This window comes from Pomacea canaliculata, linkage group LG2 (genome assembly GCF_003073045.1).
Source record: "Pomacea canaliculata isolate SZHN2017 linkage group LG2, ASM307304v1, whole genome shotgun sequence".
Classification (NCBI taxonomy): Eukaryota; Metazoa; Mollusca; class Gastropoda; order Architaenioglossa; family Ampullariidae; genus Pomacea; species Pomacea canaliculata.
In genome coordinates, this window is record NC_037591.1 from 8,311,991 (window position 1) to 8,333,941 (window position 21,951).

General features: G+C 42.3%; 2 protein-coding genes across 12 annotated transcripts in view; both read right to left on the minus strand.

Annotated features, from left to right (window-relative positions):
- Positions 1-289: 289 nt before the first annotated feature.
- LOC112558296 lies at positions 290-5,596 on the minus strand. The gene is made up of 2 exons (XM_025228677.1): positions 3,566-5,596; positions 290-3,500 (listed from the first exon to the last, which is right to left on the minus strand). The coding sequence occupies exons 1-2, from the start codon at positions 5,565-5,567 to the stop codon at positions 442-444; spliced, it is 5,061 nt and encodes a 1,686-aa protein (XP_025084462.1). The 5' UTR covers positions 5,568-5,596; the 3' UTR covers positions 290-441.
- The window catches only part of LOC112558293 (histone-lysine N-methyltransferase 2C-like), a 50,831-nt gene continuing 34,457 nt past the window's right edge, over positions 5,578-21,951 (minus strand). For 8 of the 11 annotated variants that reach the window (XM_025228671.1, XM_025228665.1, XM_025228673.1 and 5 more), the window contains 16 exons: positions 21,454-21,625; positions 19,798-20,014; positions 18,957-19,592; positions 18,143-18,431; positions 17,371-17,621; positions 17,142-17,238; positions 16,106-16,157; positions 15,766-15,995; positions 15,102-15,262; positions 14,663-14,818; positions 10,089-10,352; positions 8,836-9,049; positions 8,539-8,604; positions 7,891-8,046; positions 6,789-6,983; positions 5,578-6,227 (listed from right to left, as the gene is read on the minus strand). In XM_025228671.1, the coding sequence (XP_025084456.1) occupies positions 5,617-6,227; positions 6,789-6,983; positions 7,891-8,046; positions 8,539-8,604; positions 8,836-9,049; positions 10,089-10,352; positions 14,663-14,818; positions 15,102-15,262; positions 15,766-15,995; positions 16,106-16,157; positions 17,142-17,238; positions 17,371-17,621; positions 18,143-18,431; positions 18,957-19,592; positions 19,798-20,014; positions 21,454-21,625 (3,767 nt within the window). In that variant the 3' untranslated portion in view covers positions 5,578-5,616. The remainder of the gene's footprint in view (positions 6,228-6,788; positions 6,984-7,890; positions 8,047-8,538; positions 8,605-8,835; positions 9,050-10,088; positions 10,353-14,662; positions 14,819-15,101; positions 15,263-15,765; positions 15,996-16,105; positions 16,158-17,141; positions 17,239-17,370; positions 17,622-18,142; positions 18,432-18,956; positions 19,593-19,797; positions 20,015-21,453; positions 21,626-21,951) is intronic. The other 3 variants (XM_025228672.1, XM_025228666.1, XM_025228667.1) reach the window with 3 other exon arrangements.

Genomic DNA, 21,951 nt, shown 5'->3' on the forward strand with positions numbered 1-21,951 from the left:
AGAAGTGAATAGCACTCACCCATTTCACAGGAGTCATCAGCAGGCTCAGACTTCACTGGAAAACTGCCTGGTAAGCCAGTATGGTTGATAGAAATAGTCAAAGGCTTTGTGTTTGTCACACCCTCCATGTTACTCAAAACACCAAGGGTAGCAGGGCCAGGAGAATGGAAAGACGACATGCTTGGAGTAGCAGCAAGAGAGGTTGCCGTGAACTGAGGTCGGGTAGCTCCGTGTGTCAGAGGGGACAGCGGGCCAGGCTGTCCCATGGGTGAGACAGGGGGCTGAGGCATCATTGTGGAATGGCCTTCTGATATGCTCGCAGGGCCCACTGAGCGATTCATGCTGTGCATGTTGTGAAAGTGATCCATGCCTCCTTCATCTTGGTACATGGGATGCCGCAGCCGAGGTGGACGCTGGTGCATTGGGAATGGTGCAGCACCACTACCTGGAGGCACCTGCATCATGGAGGGACGGAAAAGGACGTGGGGGCATCATGCCCATGCGCTTCTGCTCTGCAAGCATGCGCAGGCGTGGATCAGCTTGCCTAAGAAGGTCTACTTCAGCTGGAGACATCATGCGGGAATCCTGGGGAAAATTGGGACCGGCAGCAGGCAAGCGTAAAGAAGTGGTACTAGATGGCGATTGTGGTGCTGACTGGTGACTTGATGCTGAGGGATGGTGTCCATGGAAACTACCCATTCCTGGACCTGCTATACTTATGGCAGGGAGGTGGGGACGGGGAGGAAAGTCCATGGGGGCTGTGGAATGAGGAGGATGCATAGAGAATGGTGGGCGACTCATTATAGCCTGGTGCTGGCCATGAGGAGGTGGATGCCTGTACCCTGACATGCCCTGCATGTGAGGCCCCACCATGCTCAGGTGGCTGTCGGCTGTTGGAGAGGTCCCTCCCATCATGTCGGGGGAGTGGATGGGACGTGGCCCGTGAGGACCCATGGGCCTGGGCGGCATGCTGTTGTGCATCATCTCGGCACCATGGAATGCATTTTGAAATTGTGGACGCTGACCACGCTGAGAGGGGGACGTTGGTGACATGGCAGGGGGTGACATCATGCCACTTTGGGCGTAGTCAGCAGGGGCCATGCCACGGAATCGTGGAGGCATGTTTTGTCCCACAAACAATGGGTGTCTGGGAGAGTACACATCCCCTGGAAATGGCAAAGTGGGACTATGCTGTGCTGCTTGGGATGTTGTAGCAGGTATGACATGAGTTTGGCCCATCACCAGGTGTGGGGAAAGCTGTGGAGGTGGATGCCGTGGAAAGTTACTCCTTATCATCTCATGGTTTGGCTGAGTCCCTGCTGAAGGAGGAGAGGCCTGAGAAGTGGGAAGAGCTGTGCCTGCTGATGACAGAGCAGACTGTGAAACACGAGCAAGCATGTCAAGAGGTGGGCGTGGCTGACCTGCCAGAGGGTGGCCAGCCGGGTAGTGCATAGGACTGCTTACTGGTAGTGGCTGGGGATGCCGAACATGTGCAGCTAAGCTACTACCAGTCCCTGATGAGGCCAACAGTGTGCTCTCTGTTGATACAGCTGGTGGTGCTGAGAGTTGTACCGTAGGCTTTCCTTCCTTTGACATATTGAGTGTGTCAATTCTAGCCGGTTGACTAGATCCTGTTGGTGAGGCAGACAATGCACTTTCAATGCCTATCTGGCCTTGTTCTGAGAAAGGTGATCTTCCTGGTGCACTCTGAGCTGATTCAGTTGCTGACCCTTCGGTTAAATGCTGTGGTGAAGTCTCCATCACTGATTTGCTGGATGCTGTTGCCTGTGGTAAATGAGTGAGTGGTACAGTATCTCTTGGAAAAGGAAGCTGTCCTAAAGCAGTGGTGCTTGCATTTGGCAAAGATGGCACACATGTTGACTCTTTCATTTTGATATCACTTTCTGCAGTAGTGTCTCTGTGAACTGTTTGATCTGAGTGAGCGCTGACTGGTGTCTGAGAGGAAAGAGTGGAAGCAGCAGTATTAATACTGGTCGACTGAAAAAGCTCTTGAGATCCACTAATCACTGCTGTCTGTGGTGTTGATGTGAATGCTGCCTCTTGCATTGGAACAACATTGTCCGAGCCTGAGCTGGATGCTAAAGACAAAACAGCTGTGCCTATGCTAGATGCCTCAGATTCGTTTTGCATGTTTTTAGCATCTGGCTCTGCTCTACTAAAAGGGGAGAGAGGTGGCTCAGCACAGACATCACCATGGCTGGTCAAAGCCTCTTGCTGGTTGTCTTCACACTCCATTGCTCCGGGCAATTCGCTCAAAGTAGAATCGACTAGTCTGCTAGAAGACTCTGTCTGCTGTGGATGTACAAAAGGATGGTGAGATGCAGACATGACAGAATTATTTACAGCACATGAGAAGGAAACATCTGCGGGGGAAAGGGATGCGTCAGTTGGGGTCTGCACAAGAGCAGATGATCTAATGACCTGACCAGCTTCCTGTTCCTGAACTGAAAAACTGGGCTGCATGTCATATCCAGCGCCGGATGTCTGATCCACCACTTGCTTTGTTTCAGTACTTGCTTGTGTATGCATGCTGGCTGTTCCCAGTTGAGTCACGGAACCTGTTGACACAGAAGCCATGTTACCCAAGCCAGGCACCGAGGAGGAAATTACTTTGGAGATCTCATGTGGAACGGTGTCTTGAGGTTGCAAAGCAGGTTGTAATGGCTGAGTTTGTGATGAAAGAGGCTCACTGGCAGACCCTGAAGGATCAGCTCCTTCCACTGATGATGGCTGCTTATCTGGAGACTTCTGCACAGGTGCTTGATCTGTGCTTGTTTCTGGAGTTTGACTACCTGGAGTGTTGTTAATACCCTGAGAGGAAGGTGTCGGGTCTGTGCTAGAAACAAAGCCAGAAGATGAGGTGGAATCTGAGTGCACAGTGGTTTCAGAGTGACTTACTTCAGGAATGTTTGTGGGTGGTAAAATAGATAGTGTAATGGCATTACTGGAATGGGAGACACTGATGTCAGGGACTGGCAATGCTGCACCACTAGCTGCTGATGAGTAGGATTCAGCAGGTATCTGCCCATCTGCTTCATCATCTGTACCGCAGTGCAGTCCATCATGACAAACTTTCCCTGTTACCACTGTCTGTGGATTGGTGCCTGTGACACATTTATCTTTCATGGGTATGTCTGTTTCATCATCTGTACCACAGTGTATTCCATCATCACACATTTTCCTTGTTGGGGGTTTATCTCCTTTGTCATCTATACCAAAATGAATATCATCGTCACAAACTGTTCTTTTTGCTATGGGGTTATCAGTTTCATTATCTGTACCACAGCGTATTCCATCATCACAAACTTTTTTGGAACCTGATGGCTTATTCTCCTCATCATCTGTACCACAATGAATTCCATCATCACAAACTTTTCCTTTTGCTATGGGTTTATCAGTCTCATCATCTGTACCACAGTGTATTCCATCATCACAAACTTTTCTGGAAACTGATGGCTTATCCTCCTCATCATCTGTACCACAGTGTATTCCATCATCACAAACTTTTCTGGAAACTGATGGCTTATCTCCTCATCATCTGTACCACAATGAATGCCATCATCACAAAAAGTTGTTCTTTCAGAGAATCTACCTTTATCATTATTTATACTATATTTCACTCTTCCATCTTTAGTTCTGCTCATTGTGAAACTTCCTTCCTCATCGTCTGTACCACAATGGATACCATCACTGCAGGGCTTTTTCTTTGCTGCAGGTTTCTCCTCTTCATCATCTGTACCACAGTGGATACCATCATTGCAGGTTTTTTGTCCTGTAGCAGGTTTCTCCTCTTCATCATCCGTACCGCAGTGGATACCATCACTGCAGGTTTTTTGCTCTGCCGCAGGTTTCTCCTCATTATCCGTACTGCAGTGGATACCATCATTACAGAACTGTTTCCTTGATGCAGGTTTCTCCTCTTCCTCATCTGTACCACAGTGGATTCCATCATCACAAACTTTTCTTTCTGCAATGGATTTCTCTTCCTCATCATCAGTCCCACAGTGAATACCATCACTGCAGAGCTTTTTCCTTGGTGCAGGTTCCTCCTCTTCATCATCGGTACCACAGTGAATACCATCACTGCAGGTTTTTTGTCCTGTAGCAGGTTTCTCCTCTTCATCATCTGTACTGCAGTGGATACCATCGCTGCAGAGCTTTTTCCTTGGTGCAGTTTCCTCCTCTTCATTGTCTGTACCACAATGGATACCATCACTGCAGGTTTTTGATCCTTTAGCAGATTTCTCCTCTTCATCATCCGTACCACAGTGAATACCATCACTGCAGGTTTTTTGTCCTTTAGCAGGTTTCTCCTCTTCATCATCTGTACTGCAGTGGATACCATCGCTGCAGAGCTTTTTCCTTGGTGCAGTTTCCTCCTCTTCATTGTCTGTACCACAATGGATACCATCACTGCAGGTTTTTGATCCTTTAGCAGATTTCTCTTCCTCATCATCAGTCCCACAGTGAATACCATCACTGCAGAGCTTTTTCCTTGGTGCAGGTTCCTCCTCTTCATCATCGGTACCACAGTGAATACCATCACTGCAGGTTTTTTGTCCTTTAGCAGGTTTCTCCTCTTCATCATCTGTACTGCAGTGGATACCATCGCTGCAGAGCTTTTTCCTAGGTGCAGTTTCCTCCTCTTCATTGTCTGTACCACAATGGATACCGTCGCTGCAGGTTTTTTGCTCTGCCGCAGGTTTCTCCTCTTCATCATCAGTACCACAGTGGATACCATCACTGCAGAGCATTTTCCTCGATGCCGGTTTCTCCTCTTCATCATCTGTACCACAGTGGATTCCATCATCACAAACTTTTCTTTCTGCATTGGATTTCTCTTCCTCATCATCTGTCCCACAGTGGATGCCATCACTGCAGATTTTTTGTCCTGTTGCAGATTTTTCTTCATCATCTGTTCCACAGTGGATGCCATCATCACAAACCTTTCTTCCTGTCGACAATCTCTCCTGCTCATCATCTGTTCCACAGTGAATTCCATCATCACACTGTTTCTTTTGCATGTTACTTTCACTTGTGTCAGTTTGTACAGAGTTGTCTGGTGTTTTTGACACTCCTGCATCGCCACAACTAGCCAACTCCATAAGCTGTGGCTGCTGATTTTGGCTCTGAGATGTGGTAGACGATGCTGACACCTGCACAAGTGGACTGCTGCCTTCTGCATTTGATAGTTCCCCTTGAAGTTGGGCTGGTACAGGAGACACAGAGGCTGTGTCACATGGTGTAGACAGGAATACAGTTTGTGTACTTGCAGCTTCTGAAGGCTTTGCAATGCTCTCTGGGGCAGCTGCTTCTACCGAGGTTTGTGTAAGAGTCTCTGATGGCACAGGAGCTGGAGTAAGAGTATCTGGGTGTGATGGTCTGAATGGATTTAGCTGTGGTGGCATACCTGTGGCAGGACTGGTTGGAATGTGTATCATTTGCTGTGGGATTCGGGTAAGATCTAAATGTGGATGGCCCATAGGTATTTGAAGGCGATAAGAAGGACCCCGAGGAGGCATTGACAATGGATGACTTCCCACCATGGTTGGACTTGGGTGTCTGCCAGAAAGAGGGAGAGATGTGGGGGATATTCTATGAGGAGGTCCTGACTGTGGGGACATCACTCCACCCTGAATCCCTTGTGATAAAAACCCCTGGTGACGAGGAAACTCCAGAGTGGAGATGTGCCTGTTGGAGCAGGTGGGGGTGAGGATGAGGATGAGGGAGACTGCCACCAGAAGGAAGGGGACCTAATTCACCAGCTGAAGTATTCTGCATTGATGCTGCCTGTGTCCCACGTGGAACTGACTGAATGCCAACACTGCCTGCACCAGTCTGCACTCCTGTACCAGGCATGGCTGCCTCTGGCCGCAACACAGAAGCTGCCATTGTTGATAGTGCTGTCTCATCTCCTGGTGAAGAACCTCTGGACTGCCCATGAGAGCTGCCAGACTGATCACCTTCGGGAGGTTTGTCCATTACTGCTTTTGCATGAGAGGATGTGGCAGCTGCAGGGCTCTTCGAACGAGCACCCTTGGTGCTGTTTCCTTTTAAGGTGGTAGGCTGCTGTCCATCTTTGCTAGCACTAGCAGCCGAGTCTCTGAGTATCTCCAGGATTCGCCTATCAGTTTCTGACTGTGGCTTGATGGGAAACTCTGGTGGTTTTGTTAGAGCAGATCTTTCACCTTGCTGGTTACCATGACCTGCATAGATGTATACCCATGCCAACGTACACACACACACGTACATGCACACACACAAGCACACACAGACACAGCCACAAAATTAAGAAATGAAAACAACTCCCCCCAAAAAATTAAAGTAAAATCTTGACCCTCCATTTCTCTCTTTTAAGTTCAGTTCTTGCTTTGTGTAAGTGGACCATTCTGCAGCACTCTACATAAAGCAATTTTATGTGATGCAAATAAGCCCCATACCCAGCCAATTTATTTCACTTACATAACAAAGGCATACACGAATACCTTTATGCAAATCATAAAATGTAATAAAATGTTGTCATATTGAATACTGTGGCACAATAATAAAGAGAATAATAAAATGAACGCATGTTCTGTGTTCAGAATTTTCATATTTTTTCTAGAATGCACATTCCTTTTAGAATTCTTTGTGGCAAGTCAAATTTGAATAATGCAGATTAACAATGTTAGAACTCAATGCACTGCACAAAAAGCAAGATCATTAAGTTGTTTGATGATTAATGTTAAATATGATTTACACAGAATGAAAGGAATTTTGCTACTCACTTATGATAGAATGACTGGGAATGGATGCTGGCAAGGGCTGGGACTGGGCATCACTTTCCTCTGCCTTCTTTTTCTTACGCCGCTTTTTGGGCTTCTCTTTGGGAGCAGGAGCAGGAGCAGGAGCAGGTGGTGCTGTTCCCACCCCTATCTCTCCTGTTCCTGTCTGAGCTGGGTGCATGGAAGGATGGCCAAAACCTACATCATTTTGTTCTCAATAAGCATGGTTGTAACTAAGTACAGCGACTATGCACTAAAAGATCTGTTTCTAAAACAGTATGTTAAAGACCATACCAAATTTAATTTTTTTTTATACAAATATCAACAGATGTTGGCAATATACATATGTATCCAGTTGCAAAATTAGCTTTTTACACCTATAATCAATGTGTGGCACAGAATCTCACTTGTTCAAAGGGAGGCAGCACTCATCCCACTATACCCAATATGGCAATCAGACAACTTCCAGTCAACCTTCACTTTTCATTCTCCACAATATAGTCTGTTATAGTTAAAGTGACAACAGACAATGATGTTTTAAACACTTAACTAAATGTATAAAATATATTTAATAAATGCATCTGAGAAATAAAAACATTTGAATGAGCAATCAACACAAACAGACTCAGGACTCACCAAATGCTGAGTGCTTTCATGTAAGTGAAATATTTCAAGAGATGTTGTATTTGTCGGATGCTGGTATGAATCTTAATAGACCTCCTTCAGGAGTGAACATATATCATACATTGTTTTTAAGGTGTATTTGTCTAGCCTGTTCTACATATCACTACTATATGACTGTAAAGCAGCATTTTGAAACTGTTTCTGTTTTCTTTGATCGTTGAATTGGCAGCCTTTCTGTGATTTTATTGTAAATGTTGAATGTGCCACATAATTCCACTCAAGCTCATTGAAATCAGTCACTGACATGCATAGTGTCACTGCAGCAAAGACATGATGCATGTGTAATATAGTTTTCACCGCTGTTTGTGCTTCTGATACCTCTCTACTACTGGCTGCTGAAAAATGAGTGAGCATGTGTGTCATGACCAACAAATCCTGTGACTAGGTAACATGTCAAACAGGTAAAGAAAGGATTACTTGCCTGGCTGCAACGGCATGGGCTGAGGGAATGGCATGCGAGGTCCCTCAACAAATCCTGCACCTGCTGGACCAGGGGGAATACCTGGACCTGGGTAAGGAGGTGGACGTGGTCCCTCTCGTGAAGTACTGTTGTTGTCTTTTGGAAGAGGCCCAGGGGCTTTTTTTTTAAAAAAAAAAAAAGGAAAATGATAAGAATCAGGAATAACTATTCCTCACTATTCATGCTGAAAACTGGTTTTAAGTATTTCATTTTTATCTGGTGTCATTTGAAATCAAATTATCTTTTTTGTAATAACAAGCAATATTGAATAATGAGAAAAAAAGTTATTTAAGCTTCCCCCATAAACCTTTTATAATAGAACAACCAACAATTTTTCAGACAAGCTGATTGCATCTTCAGATGTTATGTTGTGATTCTTTTTTTGTGGTCAATCATGCAGCATATATTCAAAAAGGACCATGAAGCAAAAGAATGCTCTGATGACGTGACAGATGTTGAAGGATATACAGAATGATGCAAGAGAAGCTACTCTAAAAACCTGCCAGTAATGGAAAGTTTTTAAGCATCAAGATATTAGGATATGTGTGTGTTATGATGTAAAAATTTAATCGACTTATAACTCCTGTTTACATCTTTAAATACACTTACGTCTTATAAATCGCTGCCCACCTTCCAAAGGAACAGCTCTCTCTCGGAAAAATATTCCCTCTCCAGCTGAAAGACAAATGCATCAATTCAGATGGTAAAAATATGCTACATTTTAAATTTTCACAGTTAATGCTCATTCAAAATCACAATGTATTTGTTGCCTTGTTCATACCTTTACATAAATACTACTTCAGTAATATATCTGATGTACATACGCATATACCGTTAAATCCATGTTCACTAAAACACTGCCCGACATTATCCGTAATAACAGTTTATTGAAAAATGACAACTTACCTGGACGTACGCCACCTGCATGCCCAACTGGATTTGGAGTACTTGGCCCAGGTGAAGGAGTGGGAGTATCACTTGGGGAAATAGGAGGAAGCGTTCCTCCAGTCTGCTGCATTTTCATGATCTGTTCACGGACTTGAAAAGTCTCGCTGAAAGGATTATTGTCCTGCACAGGCATTGGATGATGCATCTGTGCATCAACAACCATCGTCTTCACCTAAAAAATATACTTAATTAACCCCTGAGAATGGTATAACTTAGCCCTTTGCTGGCAGATGCCTTGACTTTGCATTCTGCACAATGTTTCCTCCCTCATATGACAATGTTTGTAAATGGTTTAAAAAACAAGCAAAAAAAAAAACCCTCACTTTTTCATTAAAATCATCTGTTAATTAGTAAGTAAAATATGGTAACAAGTTAAAGGGCAACACGAGAGTAACTTCATGATCAGGTTTTTAAAATAATAATTCCTCAAATATGAGTATATAATTTTCAAAATATAAGCCTCCAAACATCGGCATTCTCCCCTGCTACAAGGAAAGCAGAACTATTCTCTTATACTAGAGAGCTCACCTGCACGCAAGTAGTATTTGTAACAGCGAGCATGGCTCAGTTCAGCAAATCTATGCATGTCTTCGTGTCAGATAAAAAAAACATAGCCCAGGTTGCCAAGTTTTTTGCCCAGAAAATGAAACAGCTGATATTGGAATACAACCCTACAGATCTGAACTTTATTTAGAAGCTTTGACTGAAGTTAAAAAAAAAAGGTCCAAACTGAATTCACTCACTGGTAAGCAAATCTTCTTCAGATCAAAATTTAATGGGCAACAATCACGGGCATTGAAATCTACATTGTATTATTGATTCTCTGTTACAAAGTGGGTGCATTTGGTTAATTTTTCCATGTGCATTATTGTTAATTCAGTTCATGCAGACCATGCTATTTTTAGAAATACTACTGTTTTGTCACTTCCTATTTTCTTAGCAAATTGAGGTGTGACTAAGAGAAAAAGATCAATATGTCTCATGCCTCTTCGTCATAAAATACCATGAGAATATGTTTTTGTGATACTTTCTGCTCTATTTCCAGCAATTTTCCCTGAGTGTGCATGTTGCCCTTTAAAGACCATATAAAATATTCATATGCGAATGCACAGTCAAACTGAAACATGAGTGCACACACTGCAAAACAGTACAGGTTCCAAATGTTATCCTTATCAACAGAGTGCGAACAAAATGTATACTTAGTGACTCACCCCAAGTTGGATGGTAGTCGTGGATGAGGCCCGTGGGCGTGGAGACTGGGCAGCCATTCGCAACCTGTTCTGCACATATGCATCATATTCCTGCCGTGCTGTTGGAGACATCCGGATGGAAGATTGGGACCCCTGAATACGGGGCTGAAGAACAACAGAATTGGTGTTGGTACCAGTGGCAGTAGAAGCATGTCCAGGGGGCACTTGAGAGGTGGAAGGACCCGGTATACCCATGCCACTTGACCATACTGAGCCAATTTGCTCCTGGATGAGAAAATTTGGCTAATACCATTAAAATATTGTTCTGGTAATTAGTGGAAGATAAAAGACACTAATGGGAATAGTTGATACTAATCATGACTGTTCACCAGGTTTGAAACCAGATATTTGTTAAAACTAGGCACAATGTAGACAAAGACGGGTACAGACATGGATAGAGCAAACTGTGAGACATTACACTCAAGTTCAAAACATCTAACCTACTTAATTTTTGTTTTTTGTTTTTGAATATCTAAGTGACATTTGTTGACCTTGTGTAAGCTCTACACCCGCAGAAGCATCATTTTAATGCCACACATCAGAGGTTATTGATTTCACAAAGAGGGGCCCAGGGGTAATGGGGAAAAATGGGCCCTGCAAATTAAACAATAGTTTGTTCCTTATTTCTCCTCTGAGGAGCATAGGGCTGCAACAGCAAATGAAACAAAAGACCCCTTGAAACAAACACATTTTCAATGCTTTTTCTTATATTTGATATACAATAAAATACTTTATTAATCACAAGAAACCGAGGATTAATTACAGATTTTTTTCTTATATCAAGAAATCATCTTTCAAACCAATCCTCCAGTTCCCCCATGCAGGCCAGGTACTGTGACAGGGACTGCTTGTCTTTAAGGCAGGCCATAAGGGCCATGTCATCTGCATACTTTTCAAGTTTGAGAATAGCAATGGTAATCTCATTTGTATATACAGAGAACAGGATAGGGGGAAAGTATACATCCCTGAGGGGTACTTGTACTGAGGATCTGCTCGGCTGACAAAATCATTCCATCCATTGACAGATTTATCCTTTCAGACAAGCCAAACCATACAGTACCTGTTGATGGAACTCTGAGACCCACCCTCTGTGGTCAGTCCACAAAACTAGACTGGTGTCGACTTCAAGTCTAGTAGGCACTTTATGAGAAGGTGTGGCTAGACTGTGTTGAAGGCGCTGGAAAAGTCCACGAACAGGACCCGAACATAGGTACCAGAGGGGTCCAAATGTTGTAAGATAGCATCTAAAAGAGTGAGTGGCATCAGATACCCTCCTATGTGACTTGCAAGCAAATCGCAGAGGATCCAGGTGACCAGCCACACTGGAGGTTAACAAACTTCCCACAACCCTCTCCAAACACTTGGCCACGACAGATGTGAGAGCCACAGGTAAAAAATCTTTCAAGTCTGTAGCATTAGGCTTCTTTGGCCTTGATATAATTGTTGGGAGATACTGTGAGAGTCAAGGGAAAGCTGGAAAAGCCTGGTAAAGACACCATCTAGCTGACTAGCACACTCCTTTAAGGCCAGACACCGGTCGAAAAATTGTCAAAAATTTTACATTTTGGCCATTTTCAGATTACTTCATACTGTCAAAGTTCATATTTTGTTCTATTCACTCGCCAAGTGGTTTTCATAGAAGAATCTAGAAATATGTCTATTTTGTCAATGAAAACTTCTACTTCTATCCTATTTACTTTTCCCGAGCGCAGAATTAGCGAGAATAGAGAATGTTTGAGACATAGCAACACACCTCGCCACGTGGGCAACTGTGTCACATCGTATATCGGTCGAAAGGTCATGACATGAATTTTCAAACAAAGGCTGAGTCAAAACCCTTAGAAGGCCCCAAGCTATGATACAAGCTCTTTTCTAGACGACACAAAGGGTCGGAAACTTCCTTATATGGACGCATGCGTAACATACTTTGCATATAGCCAATCAGAATTCACTAATGCCGACCTAGACGGGGTCATAGGGCACACGAACACGCTTCGGCTGTGCTCGGGTATCCCACAAGGCAACTGTCATGGCCTCCGGATGTATAAACAAATGCGACGCAACTCAAAGCTTGTTCAGTGATATTTTCTTTTCTAAGACATTAACGTTGATATTAAATGTTCATTGTGCCTGTCAGACGCTCATTTCTTCTCACAATACCACGTGCAAAAAAATAAAAACCACGTGGACATTCTTAGACCGTCGTAGCAGCTAAAAAAAGTAACTTAGTGAACCGAATTCGGCTGTCGAAAACACCATCAGTCATGTGGTAAGCGAGCTGAAAATAAAGCGAAGTTTTCATTTCTGCTGCAAATCTCGGTAGTAATCAGGACTAGATGTGAACATTTACACATTTAAGTCAACTTGCAATGTAAGTTATTTATGTACTTTGTCAGGAATGTAGGGAAACAGAGCTTACATCATTTGCATAGACAACAAAGGTTGGGTGGGGGTTGGATGGTCTTACTCCAACCAAATGTAACAAACAGAATGTGAAGACAATTATGTATAGCATTCCTAACAAACAATGAAAACTGCTATCTAGTCAAGTTTGAAGCCATTCAGTGTCTAGAGAGCACATCATTGTCAGCACCCTAAAAGGCCAGACAGCTATAGTGCTTTTCCCAGAAATCTTTGACAGAAAATAAGATACCCCCTAGCCACAAAAATCAACCATCTTTAATCCATGTGACTACAGAGGAAATTCATAAAAATAATCCTAGCATACAGAGGAACAGAACATGAGCAGCTGCTTAAATTCTGGTGCACCAGTGATGTATCTCTAGATTTCATGAATAAGGTTATTCTTATTCCTATTTGCCCCCAGTGGAGCATAGGGCTGCAAGAATTGGTTATACTCCCCTATAGCTTTTGAAATAATTTCTTTAATTGATGTTCATCCCATCACCCTGCAACTGAAGGCTAAGAAAGATGAGAGTGTTTCCTACTAATGCTGCTACTTCATTAGATGCTCGCAAAAATTGGAAGCAATATGTGACATCTCACTAAATGTTAGATAGCAAAAGACCAAAGATGGCAAAAACCATGAAGCTAGTGGACACTGAACTTTATATAACTAACTAAACCTATAACTGTGTTGCTCAATGTTTGCAAACACCATTGTTTTTATTACTGTGTACTTCTCTGAAGCCTGGTCAGCAGTTGGGTACACAACACACCATGTTGACTTTTCTAAAAGTGAATAAAATAATAATTTTATTAGTAATGTTAAAGTTATATGTAGTAACACATTGAAAGATGGTTATATTTTTCATTCAGCAGGTAAATTACATGAAAGGCTTAGATAAAACAAAGTTACTAAGCTTGATATTTCTGCTCGCGCTTTTTCCGTTCATTGTTTTTGTTACAGTTTGTTTACTTAAAATCCCTATAACTTTATATTGACATGTGATACAGGCCTAAAATTTGAATGAAGTTTTCTTCATACATATGTAAACATTTCAGTGAGAGTTTTTTAAAAAATATTTAGTGGTTTAGTAGTTACTAAGCTTTCACTTTGTTTTCCTTCGCTTTCAGTTTCTTGTTTTAGTAAGCTGTTTAGTTCAAAAGCTTATAACTTTATATTGGCATGTGATACAGGCCTAAAATTGGGTTGAAGTTTTCTTTATTCATATTTAAACATTTCTATGAGAGCTTTAAAAAAAATATTGAGTAGTTTAGAAGTTACTAAGCTTTCAGTTTTTCTTTCCGCGATTTCTCAGTTCCTTGTTTTGGTTAGAGAGTGTTTACTTCAAAAGCTAACTCCTTCTTTTTGACAAGAGATATAGATCTGCAATTTGGTTGAGCTTTTCTTCATACAAATTTAAACATTTCTATGATAGATTTTAAAAATTACTTAGTAGTTTGGTAGTTATACCGTTTTACATCAAAATTTCTTAAAATTTAACACACTTTTTTACAAAAAAAATTATAAAAAAAAAAACTAAGAGGAATTCGCAAATTCTTTATCATAGAAATGTAGATCTGCCTTTTAGGTAACTATTTCAAAAAGAATTTTGAGTCTACTCACAAAATTGAAGAAGTTTTTAGCTTTTAAAATTGTTTGTTTTGGCGCCATTTTGGATTGTTTCCATGGCAACCGATAGCGCGACGAGTGCAGTAAAACCATTATTTGAAACTTCATTCAAGGGCTAAATAGCTGATACAAAAAAATCCGCGCTATCCCATGAAACAAAAAACTTTTTTTTTCGACCGGTGTCTAACCTTAAAACCTTGCCTCTCATGTTGTCAGGTTGTGGGTTAACATAAGAGAGAATTCTGACGACATCTCCCTCACTGATTGTGACAGTGGCTGCCGACAGTGAAGAACAAATATTATCTATTTCTTTGCAGGTTTGAGAGCGCAAGATAATAGTAAGAAAAGTAAAGAGAGACCCTGCACAATTCCCAGGATTTTTTTGAAAAAAAACAAATTTAGCATTTGCCATGTTGGAGGTGTATATCTCTCATTTGTTGTGGTATGCCTGAATGACATGCTGGTGTGTGTGTTCTGTGACAGGGATGCAAACAACAACCTTTTGAGTGGTGTGGTAATCCTGAACAACACGCTGGTGCTGGTGTAGTTGCTTTCGCTGAGCCTCAAGTTGCTTCTGTAGCTCTGACTGCTCACTAGAGATGCGCTCCAGCTCCATGGTGTCTTTGGGATTCAGCTCTTGGTTGTTCTTACGAGCCTGTTAAAAACACTACTCTCATGAAATCTGAGGTGTTATCTCACATCTGTTTTACTTATGGAACAACAACAAAATCAAAAGAATCACTAACCTGTAATAAATTTACATCACGTCTTGAGAATCCCAACAAAGTATTATAAATATGTGACCAGTAATCTTTCTTATTCTTGATCAGGAAATAGTAGTTTTACCATCTAACTCTAAGCATTTTTGTTCAGTATACTTTATGTAAAGTTACAAAGATCGTGCAGGATAGAAAAGAGAAGAGGAAGAAAAAGCGCACCTGTCTCTGCCGGGCCTGGATGGTTTTTTTGGCACGTTTCTGTTTCTGAATCTGAGTCTCCAGTACCTTCACCTGGCTGTCCAGGTACTGCGCTTGTTTATTCAACCAGTCCTCATACTGGCGCATCTGCTGCTCAAATTCTTTACTTGGTGCCAATTCCCCTGTTCACATGAGTAAATTTCCATTTTTCACAAATGACAAGCAGATACACCTTACATAAGTAAACATTTCTTACATTTTCATGGTTTATAAAACTATAAACATTTAAGTTATAAAAACACAAAAACAAAACCGTATGCTATAGAATTGAGACATTTCAGCATAAATGTCGATTTTGCATAAAGGTTATGCATATATGTTATGCTTAGGAGTGTGTGACTCTGCCTGCATCATTAGCAATGCATGCATTTCTTCAATGACTGGTAGGACTACACAATCCATCATGCAGTACCAAAACATAAAATTAAATAAAAAAAAAAAAACAAGAAAATTTTTAATTCTATGTATGCTTATGAACTTCAATGTAGGTTTATAGGTGTCTGAACATATACTTTCATGCCAACTGTGCAATGTGAATGCTTATTTCTGTACTAACATACACAGTAGGCAATGAGTTGATTTCCCCATAGTTACATGGGAAGGAGGGGAAAAAAAAAGTACTCACATGCTGGCAGAGGTGGTTGCGGCGGAGGCTGAAGTATGGGCGACTGTTGTTGTTGTTGCTGCTGCTGCTGAGGAAGAGGTTGTGGAAAGGAGACAGGGCCGTGAGGGGCCATCTGTGGACTGTGCATGCGAGGTCCGTAGCTGCCAGGAAACTGATGACCAGGAGGCAGTTCTTGTGTGCCCTGTTGCCCTGGTCCAGCACCTGGCCATCCGCTGTCAGGAGCCCCTAGCCTGCAAGATCACCAACTTGTCAACCATCAACTAAAGTATCTGACAAAACCCCAAAACATTTAACAATATTGGAATAACCAATGAACTGAAAAAGCAAACCAAGAACTAACCTTGGAGGCAGTCCATGAGGAGACATGCTTGGATGCTGCTGAGGCAGTACTCCTGTTAACACAAAAGACTTTATTCAAAAGACTTCAGTACTATCAAAGCAACATGGCTACATGTAAGTGGAGGTTAGCATGAGAAAGGTAATCTTTGTTTTGACTAGAGAGGGTTATGTGAGGTGGGTGAATGGGCAAGGATAGGGAGAAGGAAGGTACGTCACACAGGTGGTAGTAGCAATCAGGGGGATCTGAGAATGGGAGGAAGATGTCACAGGGGTGTGAATGTTTAAGAGGGACCAGGAAGTGAGGGTAAACTCAACTAAAAGTTGGGTTAATTGTATTTATGTAAGTCACCTCCTGGCTGCGTTCACTTTGCCAACTGGCTTTTGTCATTGCTGTTGTTAGGGTATGTGCCAAGTGTTGCTTGGCTATAGACCAGGCGGGAATTACACACATGACCTCAGCAGCCTAAGGCAATCATTGTGTTCTCAGTTAAAAGAACATGCAATTTTTGTGAGTGAATGAGTTATAAGACCCATTCCTATGTGACAAATGTCTCTTTGGAAAGTAGTAAAAATCCACCAATATAATTCTTTTAACACAAGTTCAACTTTGTCATAATCCTTCATGTGTTGCAGATCAATTTGCTAGTGTATATAATTTTGGTCTGGTGCTGCATAAAATTCCAAAACACTTCTATAATCTTCTACAAATAATCCACATAAAACATTGGAACTTTCAAGGCAAAGAGATTTCATAGCTCTGAGAACCATGTAAAGAACAAGATTGTTTGGTAGGAACAGCTCAATCCAGCTGTCTAGAATCCCAACAGACTGTCATTAAAACAAAATTTCTCAAAAACAATTAAGATGATGGTGCATGGTAGGATGATGGTACATGGTAGCATATAACAACATATAATCTTGAAGTATTTATCCTTAGAGTTCTAATGACTTTCAATCCAGCATGTTTCATGGCAAAGTATCAGTATCCACACATAATCAAGTGGATGCAACATGCATCTGAAAGTTTAGAATCTAACCTGGTCGCTGGGCACCTGGGACCATCATGTCTGGCTGACCTTCTCGTCGATGTAACATCATTTGTTGGGCGGCCTGTCGCTTTTGTTCCTCTTTCTCCTATGACAGACCCACCCATACTATTTATCACACACACAGTGTCATGATATCACTTAGGACTAATTTGCAGTAGTTTAGGTAGCAAATATTCTTTGACAAGACAAAATGAATTGCGTCAGTGTTGTTTCTCACCTGTTCAAGGAGCTCATCAAGCAAAGTGTGCTGCTGCTCCTTGTGACTGCCTGGATACCGAACTGGGTGCCCACCACTTTGTGGAACAGGTGCACGCATATCTGGAGACAAAAGGCGGTGCTGACCTGGTGCCAGAGGGAACTGAGGCCGTATCTGACCTGCTAGGTGCTGTGGCATCGGAGGATGTGGTGATGAAGATGACAGCTGTGCGTGCATTCCTCCTGTCATAGATGTGGCAGAAGGTGGGGGAACTGGAAAGCAAATTTAAAACAAAACATAACAAAACAAAAACGAGGAAAAGAAAACCCAAGCAACAATCTCTTTTCACATTCTCTCACTCACTCTCAAATATACACTCTGCAAGTATGGAAGCATAGCAGGACTTTGTTCATTGTAATCAACCAATTCTTAAAAAGGGGAGAGAAATTAAAGCTCTTTGCAAAAGTATGAATCCAACATGTGCTGCACAAAGTATAGCAAAATTTCCCATCTGCAATACAGGACTACGCTGAACCTGACCAGACAGCTTTGAGCAAAGTGAGAAGATCCACAATGAAGATCTCTCACCAAGCAACAGAGATAGGTTGGATCAAGGTCATGCTTGCTCCCACAAAAAAACCGGCCTCACATTTATTGAATGAACAGCACCCTTTTCCCCTCCTCTGACTTTACTTGTGCTCTGCATAAAATTCAGCCTTCCACAAAATAACTCTTACCCTGTTTTAAAGGCATGGGTCCTGTTGTCAAAGAAGTTTAATTTGCATTTTCTTACCTGGAAATCTCCCTTGCTGCAGTGGTGGGTGATTCAATCTTGGGTGTGCATTTCCATCTGGCCCAACATTTTCCGTAATGTCACCACTCAGTTCTGAGCAAGGAGGAAAAGGTCGTGGCCCCTGAGGACGGAGAGTGTGCTGCGTGGCAGCTGACTGACCATACACAATGCTGCTGGGTGTTGGGGTCAGAGTAGCTCCACGAGGAGGTGGTCCCAGCACCCCAAGAGGTTGACTGTAGCTACCCTGATTGTACTGGTTGGTGGGAGTTATGGTTGCTCTCGATGCCATCTACACAAGGAGAGAAGAAAGTAAAAAACATTTTTAAAATAAAAGCAATCAGAAAATCAGAATCTACAGCTTCTCTTTTAATATTTCTTCTTCACACAACTTGTACATCCTATTTTCACACCACTCATCTGCCTTAAACAAAACACATCTATAGTGATTCTACAACTGACTTTTTTCTGTTCTTATTATGTTTGTGTGTTCTTCTTTTCTTTCTTTTTCTTTTTAGCATGTGCTTTAAGCCTGCCTGTAATGGTGGGAAAAAGCACTATACAAATTCAACATATTATTATTAAGCACACATCCAGCAGAAACTTTCAACTAGTCATGGGATCCAACAACACTTAAGGTTGGCACAAGGTATCGGGCACACCCATTTTAGGCTTGCATATGTACAGTATATGATTGACGTTACAAAGATCTGCTACTGCACATGCGCACACTACAAAGACATGCCTATCACTAGGCATCCTTGGTGTGTAATAGGACGATAATGTAAAAGAGCTTGTCAAAAAGTAATCAACAGACCTGTTGTGGTGATTGCTGCTGTGGCGGCTGACCAGAAAATGAAGGCAAGTGTTGAAGAGGACCTGTCTGAGATGTTCCAACCTGGCCAGCATTGACTGGGATAGTAAATGGGGACATGGTACGCAACGGACCCTGATTTGGGTATGGCGACTGTGGGGTTGATACAGAGCCAGGTGGCATTGTAAATGGAGACTGAGCAGATGATGAGATTGGAGGACTGAAAGGAGACTGTCCTGAACCATGCTGAGAGAAGGGTGACATCTGCCCCACAGGGGTCACAGGCTGGCTGTGGGGTGAGGCAGAATGTCGGCCACTAGGGCCCATCATCTGGCCATGCTGGCTGTAAGGGGACTGAATACCAGGTGTGCGAGGTGAAGGTTGTCCACTCCTGGGAGATTGAGAGATCTTCGGGGATGGTAAACCAGAAGGACCCATGATTGCTCCTGTCTGGGATGGTGATGATTGCTGAAGATTTGGGGACTGCAAGCCTGGAGCAAAAGGTGGCCTCTGCAACATACTCTGAATAGCTCCTGTCACTGCTATGGGATCTGGTCCTGTCATCTTGCTTGGGTCTCCTTTTCCCATCGTGCCTTCCAATCCAGGACGACCCAGTCTTGTAGATATTGGTTCTGTGCCCTGCAAATGCACCAGCTCATGTATCAAAATCTCCAGGGAAACTTTTCTGTTTCTTCAGCGTGACAGATAAAACAAGAGAAAGCATTAAAATTGCTACAAGAAAGTATAACTTGACAGAGTTCCAGTGCATAAAAGCCAGCACCAAACAACAGATACCTAAATGTGGCTCATGACAGCAAGCTGCAAGATGAAATCTGATGCTAACCTGCAAGAGGGCTGCAATGTGGCTGACACCACCTTTGATGTCACCACCCTTGGTTTTGTCCAAGCCTTCAGTCATGCTGTCTGTGTCTAGTTGTTGCTGTCGTCGCTGACTGAACTCAAGGAACTGAGACTGAAAGTCCTTGGCCTTGCTGCTTGTGTCATCCCCGCAAACATCAGGCTCCAACCCAGGCTCCACTTTAGTAGGATCCCCCATCACACTGATTAAAAAAAACCAAAAAAAACCAAGTATGACATCTGGGAAGATATCTGTTTTGTCCCCAGACACACACTATGACCATAAAATATCTGACTTTCTACTTTTTAACTTTGTTAGAAGTAAAGAGATGTGTTACATACACGATCAAAAGATAGATTATGATGATACATTAAGTTATGAGAACAATCAAAGTCCTTCACAATTGCACAAGATTTCACTTTGCTCTGGTGTATATTACTGGCCTAAAAAGACTTACAGTTCTGGAATATGCCAGGTGTTATGCAACTATACTCTGAAGTATGGCCTAAAGTAAATAATAATAATGTAACTAATAAAAGCGCAGCATCACAACCAAGATAGATTGCACTCTCTGCACTGACCAATAATGATGAATAAAAGATAACAGACAGTAGAGAGTGAGGTACATATAGGCACACCAAACAACATAAAGATGAGGTACAGGACTAGAATGTAATGCAATGGAGCAATGGTTGAAGGCATAAAGGGATATAAACAGTATAAGATGAGTCATTACATGATGATTAGCATGACAGTATTACAAGGGAGTTAAGAATAGTAATTCAGGCATAGTACTTAGCGAACAGATATGTTTTCAGAGAGCATTGGAATTGGAGTCACAGTGGTGAATATGATGTGGAAGAGAGCACAGAGAGAGAACATTCATTGTCCATACATGACTGTCTTTGTGGGAGGGAGGGATAGAATGTGTCTGATGAAGGTTTTGGGCAGGAGTGTGGACAGACAAGATTTCAGTAAAGTACTGGGGGCAGGAACCTTCAAAGAATCCATAGCATAGAGTTGAGAGCTTGTAGTCTATTCTAGTTTTAACTGGTAGCCAATGAAGAGTGTGAAGAAGTGGTGACAGTTCAGATTTGCAAGTTTGGAAAACGACACGAGCAGATGAGTTTTGGACTTTCTGAAGCTTATCAATAAGGTACCATGGACAGCCAGCAAGAAGAGAATAGAAGTACACTAGTTCAGAGATTCTCAACCTTTTTCGTAACGGTACTACCAAAGGACAAAAGTATGTCCTTGGGTACCCCTCGCGCGTAAGTTCGTTTATAAAAGTACTTATTTTCATAATAGCATGTGCTTATTTATGGAGCTGTGTACTCCTGCATAACCCTTGCCGTACCCCTAGGGGTATTCGTACCACTGGTTGAAAACTGCACATTTAGACAGAACAAATGAGCAGATAAGAATTTTGGTGGGCTGACATGGACAGAGTATGGTAAATGGAGCTCATAGTATGCAGAACGACAGACCCAAATGAACATACTATGGGCATTTGGCAGGCTTAATGTAAACATGCTCTTGCATATGACAGACCCAAAGTGAATATGCTCTGGCATACAGCATGCCTAATGTAAATATATTCTGGCATATGGCAGGTTTTAATGTAAACATGTTGCAACTCACCTGCTGACTCCCTTATCATGCTTGTCCTCATCCTTCTTGTCTTCACCATCCCCATCTCCTTCTCCTGTTGAATTCTTGGGGTCGTCTATGAGATCAAGTGTGTCTATAATGGGATCATCCAGGTCAAGCTCAGGGTCAGCGTACTTCAAGATGTCAAAAGTGCCATCCGCACCTGCCACAATAATCAGCAGGCCAACCTGTTATCTTGTTCTTCCTCCACTTTCTTATCATTCAAGGTAAGTAAAATTGAATAAAACAGCCACATCACTAATGAAAATAACAATTCTCACCATGGCAAATGTGCACCACAGAAAAAAAGGGTGCACAGTTCAAATTGTTTAGCAAGTTCTGCAGAAAAACACCTTCATTCTTGCATTTACTTATCCACAGAAATCCAAAAACACACACATGCTGTAAATGAAATTTGGGACTGATATGGTCTGTAACTTGTTTGCCTGAGTGATGGACTGCTGCTGGGCTGGTAAGACCCATGTTTAG

Bases quoted from the DNA above. Each gene is read 5' to 3' on its own strand.
- LOC112558296 (XM_025228677.1), bottom strand. From the start codon at position 5,567: ATGGTGGGAAGTCATCCATTGTCAATGCCTCCTCGGGGTCCTTCTTAT. The intron at 3,501-3,565 runs GTACAGATGATG...GAATACACTGTG, and splicing joins TGATGATGGCATTCATTGTG to GTACAGATGATGAGGAGGAT.